General features: G+C 54.4%; 4 protein-coding genes across 4 annotated transcripts; 2 read left to right on the top strand and 2 right to left on the bottom strand.

Annotated features, from left to right (window-relative positions):
- Window positions 1-403: 403 nt before the first annotated feature.
- Window positions 404-2227, top strand: CCOS01_15675 (uncharacterized protein; the record flags this gene model as incomplete). The annotated part of the gene is made up of 3 exons (XM_060463813.1): window positions 404-1125; window positions 1177-1360; window positions 1421-2227. The coding sequence occupies 3 exons, from the start codon at window positions 404-406 to the stop codon at window positions 2225-2227; spliced, it is 1713 nt and encodes a 570-aa protein (XP_060305568.1).
- Window positions 2228-3136: 909 nt separating this feature from the next.
- Window positions 3137-5925, bottom strand: CCOS01_15674 (potassium uptake protein; the record flags this gene model as incomplete). Its single annotated transcript, XM_060463812.1, has 4 exons — window positions 3137-5020; window positions 5090-5276; window positions 5335-5382; window positions 5453-5925. Coding segments are annotated over 4 exons (2592 nt in total), but the record flags the coding sequence as incomplete, so codon positions are not given.
- A 3221-nt stretch (window positions 5926-9146) lies between these two features.
- On the bottom strand, window positions 9147-10516 carry CCOS01_15673 (branched-chain amino acid aminotransferase; the record flags this gene model as incomplete). The annotated part of the gene is made up of 3 exons (XM_060463811.1): window positions 9147-9512; window positions 9585-10348; window positions 10447-10516. The coding sequence occupies 3 exons, from the start codon at window positions 10514-10516 to the stop codon at window positions 9147-9149; spliced, it is 1200 nt and encodes a 399-aa protein (XP_060305566.1).
- A 1482-nt stretch (window positions 10517-11998) lies between these two features.
- CCOS01_15672 (uncharacterized protein) lies at window positions 11999-14637 on the top strand (the record flags this gene model as incomplete). The annotated part of the gene is made up of 8 exons (XM_060463810.1): window positions 11999-12048; window positions 12140-12241; window positions 12295-12427; window positions 12494-12549; window positions 12613-12735; window positions 12806-13125; window positions 13188-14062; window positions 14134-14637. The coding sequence occupies 8 exons, from the start codon at window positions 11999-12001 to the stop codon at window positions 14635-14637; spliced, it is 2163 nt and encodes a 720-aa protein (XP_060305565.1).
- Between the last annotated feature and the right edge of the window lie 251 nt (window positions 14638-14888).

The following is a 14888-nucleotide window of genomic DNA, read 5'->3' as shown; positions in this document are numbered from 1 at the left end:
CAGCTTTCAGGTAGCCACGGGGACCTCGTTCAGCTGGAAGCCATCGAACGAAAGCGTGCATAGGAGCGCTTGCAACAACAAACTCCAAGGAGAGGGAATCCGACGGCGAAAAGCCATCTCGCGTCGTGTTTTGGGCTTTGGAAAACTCGCATAAATTGCAAGAAGAAGGACATCACACAAGGTCTTTTTCCATCACATCACAAACTATAAGATGTTCAGTCTCATCCTACGAATCCTCTCACTTCCTCTCATCCCATTCAGAAGATATCTACCTCCCTCTCCACCATCCCCACTGCCCCAACCCAAGAAACCGCTTCCTCCGAAGGACAGCAACAATTCCCCTTCCGCTTCTTCTTCTTCCTCTTCTAGTTCTACTACTGCCCCGCTGGTCAAATCCACCGCCATGTACGTCTACCTCGGTAAGCTCGACTGGAAGCCATATGGCCTGGACGAGACCTTTGTCATCACCTTGCCCAACGGTCCCGCCCGCGCCGGTGACCCTGCCTACCTCTTCTCGCAGTGGACCAAGGACGCCCGCGGCGCGCAGAAGGCCAACTGGTTCCTCAACCTCGTCGTCGACAAGGTCTCCAAGACGGCCAGCGGCGATGATGTCTTCACGCTCAAGAACTCGCACTACTACTCCTGGGAGATCACTACCCAGAAGGTCTACGGCGAGCTCAAGGTCACCATGTCGAACCCCAACAAGGACAAGAGCACCATGACTTTCAACCGTATCTGGAAATCTGAGTCTCAGACCCCCGCCGGCTCCCTGCGCATCTGGACTGGCAAGATCAACTGGCCCAACTATGCTACCAACGAGATGGCCACCTTCATCGTCCCCGAGGGCTTCGGCAAGGATAAGCCCGTTTTGGCCGTCTGGCAGTGGACCAAGAATGGCGAAGGAAAGCCGAAGAACCCCAACGTCCACGTCGCCAAGCAAACTATCCTTTCTAGCCCCGAGAAGACTGTCAAGTTTGAGTACAACTCCTTCTATCATGTGACTTGCAATTGGCAGCAGAGTACCGAGAGACTTGCTGTCCACATGAAGGGAAGTGGAATCGAGAGCAATGTTAGCCAAGAGATTGGTGATTTCGCTCTTGCTGTTCACCTGGACCGTCACTCTCAGTTAGTATACTCTTTTCCCTTGATGTGGATATAGCTGACCATCCAAAACAGCGACTTCAGCCCCCCTGAGTCCACTCCTAACAAGGCTGAGGTCGAGCTCCGACTTCCTCAGGCCCAAGCTTCTTTGTCTCGCATCCAGGCGCCGATGCCTTTCCCCAAAGGACTGGTTGACACCCTGACTCACGCCCAGGCTTTCATCGACCAAGCTGGCTACCTTGCTAAGTATGCTGAGCAGGTATGTTCCCTATAAGTCAATTCAATTCATCTCCGTACATAATATACTGATAGCGACTAGCGCTTCGCTGCCCTGGATACCGACCTCCACGCCCGCGATCACCAACTCACCGCCGCTGAGACTCAGATCCGTGAGCTCCTGAAGAACAGAGATCTCCTGCTTCAGAGAGAAAGGGAACAGCAAGACGAGGCTGCTCTCCTCAAGAAACTGCTCCAAAGGGAGAAGGCGACAGTCCACGACCTCGAGATCGAGATTGCTCAGCTTCGGAAGAAGATTGGCGACGGGGACAAGCATGACGAGGATGACCACCGAGTCATAGCGGAGCTGCGGGATGCGAGAATCCAACTCAAGAGACAATTGAACGAGGCCGAGGCCTCCCACGACAAGGCGAAGGCTCGCATTCAAGGGCTTACCGAGCAGATCCAAAAGTTGGAGTCCAAGATTTTCCTTCTCCAGTCCGAACTCGATGTCCTTCGCAAGCGTAACGAAAGTCTCATCAAGGAGAATGCAGCACTTACCGATGCGAAGCGTAAGCTTCAAGCGGATAACGAGTCACTGCAGGACGATGTCGAGAGTGCGAGACTCACGGATGAGAAAGCACAAGCCAACATTACCAGATTGACGGAAGAGCTTCGCAATGAAGCGGATGAGAAGCGAAAGGCCTCGGACAGGGCTCTTGAGAAGGGCAGAGAGCTCTTGAAGGCGCAAGAGGAAACCAGCCGCATTGAGGGGCTGCGTTCCACAGATCGCAAGGAGCTTCTCGAAACCAAGCTGTTGAGTGACCAGTACTGGGACATCTTGAAGAGACAGAAGCTCCTTCACCTGATCAAGAAGACGGAGGCACAACCTCAGGTTGCCCAGAAGTAGTGGTGTTCAGGAATAGTCAGATTGTCAAAGAATGGTTTTCCTTAGCTTCGACCTAATAATCAATTTCTCATTTGTCAGCAAATCTGGTCTCCTATAGGAGCCTACTTGAAGACGCGTAGTGACGGTCAAGACGCGATGTTCCAGAAGATATGGTTTCGCATGACACTCCCTTATTTTAGGGTATATTCCTATTGACTTTAATATGGCCTTCCCAATCAGGCTACCTGACACCGCCGTGAAAGACCAGGAAAGCCGGTGATTGTGAGTTGAGGGCAAATCGAGATATCTACGTGTGCTGGATTGCTGCCTTTTGTAGTCATATGAGGAAAAATGTAGACGCCAGTGATGTTGACATCGCTCCCTTAAGCAGACCAAATTCAACCCGAGTATTCTCCGGAAGATTGCAACCAGTGGCACAAAGCGCTGCACAACATTCCATACACGACTCTGTGGACAAGCTCTGTCGTATCATGACATTCAGATCAGCCCATACCGATTCCATCGTAAACAAGACCAAAGGAGAAACCCAATGCCGACGGGATTGCTAAGACTAATTCCCTCCTCATAAAAACTTGAGTTGTTCTAATGGCCAAGCCATGACGATCTCGTCAAAAGATGAACTACTACCTAGTAAGACCACGTGAGCTAGCAGATAAGAAATCTGCTATAGAACAATCTCATACGACCAGAACCATTGAGGACCAGTCAATGCAGAGTTTCGAGTCATTGTCGAGGCTGTGGATAAGACCGGGATACGAGGCTTGTCATAGCTGCAGAGCAATACATGGGGGAAAGTTTGAGTTGGAATTAGACTACGAAACCAACATATTCCAGCACAGCACCGCCATCTAATCCCAACCACCCAAAACCCTTCGACATAACATCATTATGTGCTTGTATGTATAACGCTCAAATCTCCTTGACAAATCCTACCTCCACAACCCTATCCATCGCCAATCTCAGATTCGCAATCTTGGCCCGGGTATTATCCCGAATCCACAAGAACGTACCCAAGGTGAAGCGCCGGAGAATGCTCGTCCCCGTCCGAATGTGCATCTGCCCCTTACCTACAATGTACAACACCTTGTGCGAGTAAGCGCGATCTAGCTTCGCCAGCTCCGCCGCGACTTTCTCGTCCCGAAGCTCCACGGGGCCCTCAGTATCCTCCCACGAGGCATCCGTCGTCGTCTCTCCGCATGCAGTAGCCGCCTTGCTCGCCGCCTGCTGCACGACAAACTTGCGCACCTGCTCGTAGATCAACGCGCCCAGATCGGGACTGACGACCTCGTCCATGAAGCCGTGACGAACAACGAGGCGGTAGCACCCTGCCAGATTTGCGAACCGCGAGATGTGGTAGCGCTCCGAATCGGGAACAGTAGGAACCTCGACGGGGTGAAGATGGAAAAACACCGCCACGTCGGGGAGCGCGCCGAGCTTGGAGGCAAAGTGCGTGAAAACGCTGGGCGTCTGCACGCCCGTCTTGTCGAAGAAGATACCGAAGCCGCTGACGGGAGAGAGAACATCGCCGCCCCAGCGCTGGGTGAGCGCCAGCATGCCCTCCTTGTTCTTGGTGACGAGGGTGCTGGGCTGGAAGCGGTCCTCGGCCTCGGCGCGCCACTGGTTTTCCTTACCGAAGCGCCAGAGGAGGAACATGCCGGCCATGAGGGCGGAGATGAGAAGCGTGAACCACGCGCCGTCGGGGACCTTGTTGAGTGCCGAAGAAAGGTAGAGGCCGTCGAGGGTGGCGAACATCAGGGCTGGCAGGGCAATGAGCCAGACGGGAAGGCGCCAGACGAGGATGGCGACGAGGGTGACCATGAGGGTGTCGAAGAAGGTGACGAAGATGACGCAGACGCCGTAGGCGTGACCCAAGCTGGTGGTATTGTTGTAGACTGCCGTGACGAGGATGGTGCCGAGCATGAGGAGCCAGTTAAGGAGGGGCACGTAGACCTGGCCGTGGAAGGTGGAGGAGGTGTGGACGACCTTCATCTGGGGACAATAGGAGAGTTTCATGATCTGGCTGGAGAGCTGGAAGGTTGCCGTGATGATGGCTTGCGAGGCGACGATGGCGGCGAGCACGGCGAGGATCAAGCTGGGGTAGAGCATGCCGGGGGGCACGGTGTTGAAGAAGGGGTTGGTGTACTTCTCCGGCATGAGGGCGAGATGGGCGGCCTGTCCGCTGTAGGCGAGGATCAGGCAGGGGTACGTCCAGAGCAGCCAGCTCATCTGGACGGCGCGCATGCTAAAGGCACCGAGATCGGCGAAGAGGGCTTCGACACCGGTGAAGCAGAGGAGAACGCCGCCGAGCATCCTCCAGCCCTCCGTCTTCTTCTCCATGAAGAAATGGATCGCGTAGTAGGGGCTGAATGCCTTGAGAACGGTGTAGTCGTACTTTACGAGGTTGTAGATGCCAAAGGCGCCGTTGAAGCCCAGCCAGATGATGACGATGGGCGCAAAGGTGGTGGCGAGCTTGGTGGTACCGAGGGGTTGGATCAGGAAGAGCAGGACGAGGATGCCGCAAGTTGTGCCGACGATGGTGGAGGTGCTGATGTCGGGCTTGACGACGGAGAGACCCTGGATGGCACCCAGGACAGACTGCGCGGGGGTGAGGATACCGTCGGCGATGACCATGGAGACGGCGAGAACGCCGATGGTCTTGAGGAAGCCTCGTGTGAATTTGGACTTTTCAATGGCGGAGCGGATGCCGCGCGTGACGGGGCGGACGTCTTGGGTGTTGTGGCGTTCGATGCGTACTGTTGCTTCTTCGCGGGGATCGAAGTTTGTGATGTTGGCCTTGGTGGTGTCAGAGCACGTACGCGTAGAAAGGGGGAAGCATCAGTGTTTGAGGCTGATTCGACTTACAAATCGGGTCAAGAGGGAGTAGCACGAAAAGGTGCCACCCTCGCCCTCGTTATCGGCGTGTAAGACGATGAGGACATATTTGGCCGTGACCATGAGAGTGAGGGACCAGATGATGAGAGAGAGAACCTGGGTGAGGTCGTTCTTGGTGGGAAGATCAGTGAAGGTGGACGAGTATACGTAGAGAGGACTAAGCGATTGTCAGCAAAACAAGAAACCTCCGTACGCGCTTCTTGATCCAAACTTACCTGGTTCCAATATCGCCGTAGATGACACCAATAGACTGGTACGCAAGCCTTTCAAGCCCGTCAGCACATAAACCCCCTCAAACCCTTAGAGGGAGCGCATCACGACCAATCAACATACCACATCAACGTCGTGCCAGTGAAAACCTGCTTCTTCCTCCCGTCATCGCGACGCCAATCGTCACCACCATCATCAGCCTCAGCATTCGATTCCCTGGTAATGGCGCGCGAGAGGCGGTTCGAAGCGACACGGTTCAGGTCGCGGCTCGAGTAGATACCGCCGGCGATGCCAGAGCTGGAACCTCCATCAGGACCTGGGCGCGGGAACGTAGACCACTCGTCGACGGTCGAACCGGACTTGTGCTTCTCGAGCTTGTCTTCGATTGTGATTCTAGGAGCGCTCGGGGTTGTTGGGGTGCCTTGGGCGTCCATGCCAGGCTGGAATTCCATTTCAGGGGGTGGAAAGGTTGAGAAATGGGAAAGGGGAGGAAAAGAGAATGCGCCGGCGTAAAGCACAGCGAGTGAGAGATGAGACCTAACAAAATAGCAGTATTCTGAGGGCAGAGAATATCTAGCAAAGTCGTAAAAAGGGGACTTCACAAGAACCAATACACGATAAGATCTTTCGGTTGAAGATTGAAAGGGCGGGATGCGACTTCTTTAAGTCCCGGGAATTTGGAATGACAGGGTCTTGATGTTTCTGGGTTGCCCTACCCTAATCTCAGGATTAAATCTTTGTCTCAAACGACAAAAGACAAAGACGGCAAAGTTGGATGGAGGAAGGGGAGAGAGTGGGGGTGCCATGAGGGATCTTGGTTCATCTTGCCCATCTCGGGGACCCTCGAAGAGAGTTACAGAGAGGCAGGCCAGCATGGCGGTCAAGGCTAGCCCGGCTAGTGTAACGGGAATTTCGATGCATCCTTGATGAAGCGGCCCTAGTACCGACGCGGCCTCTACTTTTTGTCAATTAGCCCCGGAGAGCAAAAGCCACCGGGCCCATATTAGCATCGAGGAACGACTGGGCGGTCGACAACGACGGCCATCCCCGGGGGTGGCATTCCAGGAATCCAGCCCACTTGTCCCCCTTCCCGCCTTCTTGACGTTACCCACCTCGGGGCCTACTTGTGAGATCCCATGTGGCATGTGGCGTGCAGGTTTCCCATCTGCACACATGCACGGGCTTATCTGTGAACAGACGGGGATGCCCCTCCCCCTTCGAATGCTTATGAGAAAGAGTTTGATGACAGAAACAAGACTGTCACAAGCTTTCTTCGATAATGGGGGTTGGCCCTTCGGAAGCGGAGCGGCTATGACTAGGTGCTCTTCCTTCGGCTCTGGGGTTGGATGGGCTCGTGTAGTGTACTTCAGGCGAAGTGCGGCAAGGTGTGCCGGGTGGGAGGAAGGCCGGATGATGCAGGTGAGGGAACGAGCGCCCGCTGCTATGTATGTGCCGGCATGCTGAAAGTAGGCTGTATCCATCAAGTGGTGATGATGAATGTTTTTTCTGCGAGACTGCTTGGGAGTAGGTAGACTGAGTGGAGGGGCCGGTTGGCAGGGGTAGCTTGCGTAAAGGTAGGGGTAGAGGCGGCTCTCCTCCAGTCAGAGATGGTGGGAGAGCACGCAGTACCTAGAGTCTTTGACTCTTTTGAGACTAAGAATGCGGTGTTCGCGGGACCCGTAACCATAGTTGAGTTGGTGGTGTCAATCTGCACACTGCCACTGAGGCAGCTCCGGCGGCTTTGGGCAGCCAACGGATGAGGCTCGAAACTTTTGGCTTTCCATGGCAGAAAACGGGCCACACTCGCAAGAATGATGACGGCGTCTCTGTCCCTCTCTCGCGCGAAGCTTGTTGAAGGTGGGATGCCGCTGGCCATGTTGTCTCTTGCTAAGAGTCTCTAGCGCATTTCCAGCTCTCGACTTCTACACCCTCTCGCGATGCTAGGTATGTCTGAGTTGTTGGTTTTCTCTGCCAGTCTGACCTGATGTTGCTGCACGTGCCAGTGATCCAATATGCTGCCAAGCCCTGACTACAGCGCGTCTGTGAGAGCAGTCACCAAGGTGGGATGGATCCTTGGCCCTTTACTTTTTCCCTCCGAACAGCTAGAGCCAACTTGCCAAGGCGGCGCCCAAAAGAGCCAAGCTGCGGGCGTAGGGGAAATTGATGTTGACGATGTGGTCCGTGGATAGATGGGGGGCATCCAGGGAAGTGAATACCCAAAGAAGGATGGGATCTGTCAGACTGTGGCCGGGCTCTGCTCTTCAACTTTGAAGCAGCAACATAATGCCTCACCATGTCCACAGTCCAACTCTGGCCACTTTACGCCGGATGCCGGTCTTTGCCGTACCTAGGTAAATGGTCCGGGCTGTGTAGACTGTAGGGCATGACTAGACGGTGATGGGCAGAATGACAGACCTCGGGAGGTTGGACTCTTAGCATGGGAGTGAAAGAGAGAAGAGAGACGGGGCAAAACAGAATGGAGGGAAGATGGGCATCGGGAGGCAGCCCGAACAAAGATGCTGGGTTCTAACATAGTAGCATGTACTCCGTGTGTACCTATCCATAGTAAGAGTTGAATGCAGACAAAGAAGGGGCAGGTGGGAGGTGGGAGGATGCAAGCGACACGCCCGTAGCTACCCCTGCCATCCCCGGAGGGTTTCTGCGGGGACATGCAAAACCAGTGGGTCCTCTCGAGAATAAAGTGGACCGAATGTTCGGAGGCAAGAACGGGTATCTGGACCCACCCGGCCGTGTTTGGTTTGTTTAGAGCTGCTAAGCTTCTGCTAGCGCCCGCCAAGCGTGCCGCATCCATTTCCTTAACAATTTCCAAGAGGTCGGCTATCCGCCCTAAGAAAAGGCGACTTTGGTCATGACAATCTCATCTAACCGAAAAAAAGCCTCATATTTGGGTCTCTCCGTCAAACTTTTTGGCGTGAGGGAATTTTTGGGCAAACATGGTCCCATTGGACCGCCAAGACATTGCTCACTTTTGTTTGCCAAGACTTCTTCGTCTCTCCTCCCACTCTTTGGAGTCTCTGGCCTGTTTATGTGTACGAAGCACACGGCTAGTTGTTTTGCATAGCCACGCGGGATACTCGATACAGCTGTCGTGCCCGTCACTTTTCCAGCTTTCTTTTGCCTTTCCATCCCATTAACAGACTGGTCAACAGACGATCAACAGAGCTGACTTGCCCATGTTGATGACAACTGACAGACCCAATCCAGTTTACGCCCGCGTGTCGCGCCTGGCACGGACTTTGGCGATGCTGGTAAGATTGCATCGCATACCCGACCGTCCCAGACTGTTGGAATCAAGCCAGGGTGAACATTGATCTGTGACACCCGTGATGCCATGAACCGAGAGATACTTACTGTCGGTTGATCTCTCTTCCCTCCGTGACCTAGCTGGGGCAATGTCCGATGTTACACGGGACTCGCGAACCACAGCCTGTCGCATCTGTCAACCCAAAACTCAATCTTTCTTCGGGACTGACTATCAGAGTAGTCCGTCAAGTCCCAAGTAGCCTGCATCGCATGGCGCCGACACCATGGTACACCGCCCAAGCCAAACAGGCGTGACAAGATGCGCATCATTCCTACGCGAGGTCCGGTAGTCCGTATATCTGGGTCCAATCAATGCTCTATTTCACTTTGTCGCTTTTTGTGCTTTTAACTGATTTACTCCACTCCGATCAAGCCCTTCCCGAAACATGTGTACGCCACAGAAACTATGCCACTCTAGACAAGTCCTGGCGACGATAATGTCGGATCGCAGATCTGACTGAGCCTTCCAACATCCTCTTCCTAAAAGAACACCCTAATCCATCTGGTCAACAGTCTGCGCAGACCCATTCGTCTTGGCCTCCCCCACGACCGCCGTGCCGTCCGCCTCGCTGACGACAAAGTTCCATCCAAACTCGTCCTTGAGCTTGCCGAGCTGGATAGCCTGCAGCGTCGACAGAAGCTTCAGGCAGATATCGCCCGCCTCCTCCTGGCTCTCGGGGATGAACGTCACCGTCTCCTCGCCAGCCTTGGCGCTGCTGACGCGCTCCTGCGAGCTGCCAGCGAGGGACTGAGGGGAAGAGGCGTCGACGCGCCGCGTGATGGAGCGGATGGGGACCAGAGCTGCTGCCGTGCCGGCGGCCATGACCTCGGTGAAGGTGGGGAGTTCGCTGTACTTGATCTGTTGGTGCACCTTTGATTAGCATAGTTCCTTGAACTTTCCAAGGTGGTATAATAGATGCTCAAAACTCACCACTCGCTTCTCAACCGCCCAGCCGAAGCTACGGCCAATGTCCTGGATACTGGCGCTCGTCACGCTGTCAATAACGCACTTGGAATCCGGCACGACGAGCGTAATCTTGTCGCCCTCCTTCTTGGCACCAATGAAACCACTTGTGCTGAACTCGTCAATCTCCTCGTGCTTGACACTGTCGAGATGCAGCGTAATTCCGTATCCCTCGCTCCTCGCGCGGTCACTGAAGCGCAGCACGGGCGCGTAGTTTCCGCCCACCTTGGCGTGTCCGGTGCCATTGGGCGCAGCACGGTCAAAGTCGTCGAGAATCAGCGCGTTTACAGGATGGCTGCCGTGGTAGACGCCCGTGGGAATGACAAACACGGCGAAAATGTACTCCTCGGGCGGGCTGAGGCCCAGCTGGGCGGAGGAGCCGTAGAGCTGGGGGCGGATGTACATGGCGGCGCCGGTCTCGTGGGGCGGGACGTAGCCTGCGTTGAGGGAGACGGCGGCCTTGACGGCGGCGATGAAGAGGTTTTCGGGGACGCGGGGCATGGAGGCGACGTCGGCGGAGTGTTGAAGGCGTTTTGCGTTCTTGTCGGCGCGGAAGATGTTGATTTGCTTGTCACCTGGGGCGCGGAAGGCCTTGAGGCCTTCGTAGGCTTGTTGGCCGTAGTTGAGGGCGGGCGCCATGCCGTGGATGCGCATGAAGGGGTCGGCGACGAACTTGAGGGGCGTCCATTTTCCGGTCGTGACGGAGTAGGTGGACTCGATGTGGCCGTTGACTGTAGTTGACGACGTTAGTTCGTGGTTCCTTAACGAAGACGAGCATTGCAAGAGAGGTGGGGTTGAAGGAGGGGCAGTGTTGGGAGGAAGCTCTTACCTTCGCGGATCTTGAAGCCGACGTTGGACCAGTCAATGGTGTTGACCGGAGGGGGCGGAAAGGCAGCCATTGTGAGTACCGTGTGTGATTGTATCGAGACTCGGGAATCGTGTGTTTGTTGATCGCAGGTTGAGTCTGTTGATGTTCGGGACTCGCGGAGGGGTGGATGGCGGGGTGACTCTTAAGTCAATTGGATTTGACAATTCGATGTGGTTCGATGCTGACGAAAACTGATATCCACTATGAATCTCACGTAATAGCCTCCGTAAAGCTGGTTCCAACGCAATTCAATGGAAGATTGATCGTGGAGGGGAAATTGGGTCAGGAGTCATAATTTCGTGATTTGCTTGGGCAGAGTTCAAACTTTTGGAGGGGCGCCGATCTCGGGACTGCGGGGTGACCGCCTCCGCCATGCGTCTGCCCCTTTTGGTGTGCCGTGATTGGCTCATTGCTTACTGAGATGGCGGGGCGCCCCCTGGCGTAGCCTCCGTCTGCCGGAGGGCCGCATCTGCCAGACGCGAGGGGCCGACAGGATGGTGGTAGCAAATATTTGACAGCTCGATGGTAGGTAGACTATTCGTGATTAAGTAGGATCCATTGACTTGATGTGATGTCATTCCTGTAGTCTCGCACACGCGACAGCTGCAGGATGGACGGTCGAGGGCACGTGTAGATCAGATGAACTCTGCCGGCGTTGAGGGGAATGTCTTGGGGTTTCTGTTTTGGTGTCCAAGTATAGTGCATGCATGTTGTATCGAGTCTATATAAGGCTGCTTGAACTGTACGCAAAGTACTGTCTATCCATTGAATAGACAATGGTTCAACATACAGGTCTTCACATAAGGCATACCAGGGAAGGCACATCGATCATAACGGCCCGGTTGATGGCTTCCACGTGGGCCTCTCACTATGGGTCTTGTAGGTTCCCAAGATGGATAGTCACGTTCTCATGGGGAGCAAAATCGAAGAGGCGGATATAACCAACCACATCTTGTTTTTGAGGAGAAGTCTGTAGGTTCTCTAGGTTCTAGAAGGCAATGTTCATGTTAAGCAAGACCGAACGGAGTTTCCGTTTCAAAGTTGAGTATGTGCTGCTCAGGGTAACACAACACCATAGAAGAATGCAGAGTTGAAGAGATGAACATTCAACCAGTTAGGATAGACCTCGTGATCGGCTCTATACGGCGAGGACCACGAACTTGGGTTGGAGGAGGAGGAGAAAGTCAAAGAGGAGTCTTATCAGCGGTGGGTCTTCCCCACGACCGGGATGTGTCACCCGGGCCGCCTGTTTATCAATTACCCTGCAAAGCAAATGTGCGGGGACATTCCAGTCTCTGCCATCTCCCATCTGCCACCCATTCATCCATGGTTCAAACCCATGCGAGCCCATATCATGCCGATAAGACGGGGGGCTGAATCCTTAACCACTTATCGCCTCAGCATTAACGAGCTATCTTCAAGTCCGAGTCCAACCCGAAGACCCCGGATTACAGACAGAGCATAGACTAGGCTGGGTCAACTACCATAGCGACTGAAATTCCCCTAATGGAACATGCCTCCCGATAGTAGCCTCATACATCTTGACGACTCATACATCTCTACGTACGGGAACAATACATTTCATTGACGCGTCTTGGATCATCCTTCACTGCGGAGCCCGTCCCCTCCGCTCCGGGAACCCACCCTATCGCAGCAACGCCAGCCTCTACCCTCTGGGGCTTCTTGACGTCTCCCTTGTGGTGATGGACGATGCTCGATATGCCAAACGAGCACGCCAGGCCTGCGAGCCATGTCGGTACGGAGGATCCGTAGTTCTTGCTATTCATAAGACTCTGACAACAATGATAGTCGCAAGAAGTCAAAGTGCCCAGGCGAGCGTCCGACATGCTCATATTGTGAGCGACTAGGACAGCAATGCGTCTACAATGCGCCAGGCGGAGAAGTGCCAGACTCGCAGCTCACAAAGCACAATAGAGAGATGGTACGTGATCAAGTCTAGGTCTGATCTGTAAATGCGACAGTGCTGATTCAAGGTCTACTTGGTTAGGAAACTCGGCTCAATAGTCTAGAGGATAAGATGGACCGCTTGATCCAGCATCTGAGGTTCGCCAACATTGTTCAGGCAGCACAGTAGCAAAAGCAACTCACGTTTCTAACTTGAAGTAGTCCTGTGTCACATCATACCCAACCATCCGTCGCGTCTCGCCATGTGCTCTCACCAAGACTCAGCGTATCTGCAGAGGAAGTAGGTCCAAAACCAGACTCAGCTCCGCCAGCATGGAGTCCTACGTATGTAAACGTCAATCATGCAATCGATTCCATTCTCATCCCAAACATCTGCTTATACTCGACAACCTAGAAGCCCATCAAGTGCCGCCGAGGCGCAGTTGATGGACACAGGGCGTCGCTACCTCTTATGGTTCCACGCCCAGCCCATCACCCTATTCGCTGAGGAGACCTTTCTGCATTCTCTCGCCTCGCGAGATCCAGAGCTGATCTTATCCCTCCAAGCCTTGGTCTTACGATGTCCGCCAGGGTCCCTCACGAACCAGATCAAACAGCAGGTGGACGACCTCGCAAGATCGGCCCGCCGCATGGTCATGGAGCGAGTCACGGAAGGGCGCGTCGAGCTGTCGACGTTGCAGTCACTATGTCTCCTGAGCATGTTTGATTTCGCCAGTAAGCGTTCCGAAAAGGAGCCACCACTTCATCATCATCACCTAACTGACATGCCCTCGTAGCTGGTAACATTATGCAGTCCGGGCTCAGCATCACCACGGCGAGCCACCTCGCACACAGCATCCCACCAACAAACAACCCCAACAACGCTCAAGAAAGGAACTACTGCCTCAGGACAATCATCGTCCTCCAGCATCTCCAGGGCTGCATAATGCCCGCCCCGCGACTCATGGGCGCCCTCCCGGGCCCCTCCTCCACCAACAGCGGCTCTCACGTCCTCGGTCTCACAGCATACTGCGGCATCCCAGAGTACAACCTCGACGACAACCCAGACAAGAACATCTCCACCGTCGCCTCCGACTTCTGCGTCGTCTGGAGAATGGTTCGTGTCTACGCATCCTCCAAAGTCAGCCCCGACGCACCACCGCCCTGGGACTCTCGCTCCGATTACTCCATGGTGCTGCAGAGCCACCACGACATTGACTGCCGAGCGCCGCAGAGGTTCCGCTTCGCAACGAACCGTATCGATCAGCAGAGTCCTGAGTCTCTACAGGCGCAGCGGCAGTATTGGATTCCATTCCTCTTCAGCCAGTTCGTCCACGAGACTATCCCGTGTCTCCTGAACCACCCTTTCCTGCTGTCCATGCGCCTGCGGCATTTCCGACACACCATACCCGTACATTTCATCCAGCAGTCTTTTGAGAGTATGAATCGGACTGCCGGCTGGATCATCTTCTTCTTGGACGTGATTGAGAAGAAGTCGCTGCCGGTCATGGACCCGGTTATGGCGCACTGCGTCGTCATCGTGGCGACGATTCATCTACAGCATAGTTTCGTCCATGATCAGGTACTCAGGAGCAGAGCAAAGTCAGGCTTCGAAAAGTGTATGAATTTCTTACGAAAAACAGGAGCCGTCTGGCCAAGCGTCGCCAACATGGTACGTCGCCCTTTGCCCTTGTCCAATTTACACTCTCAAACTCTTCATAGACGGAACTAACCATCTCCCAGGCAAGCAACCTCCGACGCCTCCAAGACAGCGTCGTAATGAAATCACCCCCTGATCGCGGCGACAACACCTCCCAAAACCGCTCATTCTCCATCAATACCCAACTCCTCTGGGACCTCCTCATCTACGACCGCGCCTGTCGCCCCGACGCAGGCTGGGACCAGTCCATGTTCGGCGCCACCCTCCGCTCCGACGCCCGCGAGCTCTCCACTGAGACGGGAGCCGCTGAATTTGACCTCGTCGGCTCAGCCGGCATCTCGGGCCACAAGGCTGTGCCCAACGACGTGGGCGTGTACGCTCCCAATGACGACATTGCGCCTGTGTCGATTGCGGAACAGGCCCCAACTTCGTCGCACCTGGTCGGGCAGGGGCTGGGTGATATCGGGCCGTCGTTTGAGGATATCTTTTTCGAGGGCGTAGGACCGTTTGGGGATCAGTCGAATCGTTTTATTGAGGCGAATGATTACGGGAGAGCGATTGATGATTGGTTGAATCTTGAGAATTAGCACATTATCATGACAAAAAGCTGTACAGCAATAATGACTCTATTTCCATTCACAGTCCATCACAATGTATTCGTGCCCGTTAGATGATCTCTTAGTGTGATCCTTGGTTGCTCCCAGTTCCAGCCAAAATATCCATATCGGCCTCAACATCGTTCTTGTGGCGATTCCAGAATGTCTTCATCTCCTGATGATTGGCCCAAGCATTATCACCAAAGGCTTAGGAACGAAACCGGTCTGGATGTAAGATCACC

This window comes from Colletotrichum costaricense (genome assembly GCF_030867565.1).
Source record: "Colletotrichum costaricense strain IMI 309622 chromosome Unknown Scaffold_25.1, whole genome shotgun sequence".
Taxonomy (NCBI): Eukaryota; Fungi; Ascomycota; class Sordariomycetes; order Glomerellales; family Glomerellaceae; genus Colletotrichum; species Colletotrichum costaricense.
Note: the sequence above shows the minus strand (reverse complement) of the source record. Positions and strands in the feature narration are given on the sequence as shown.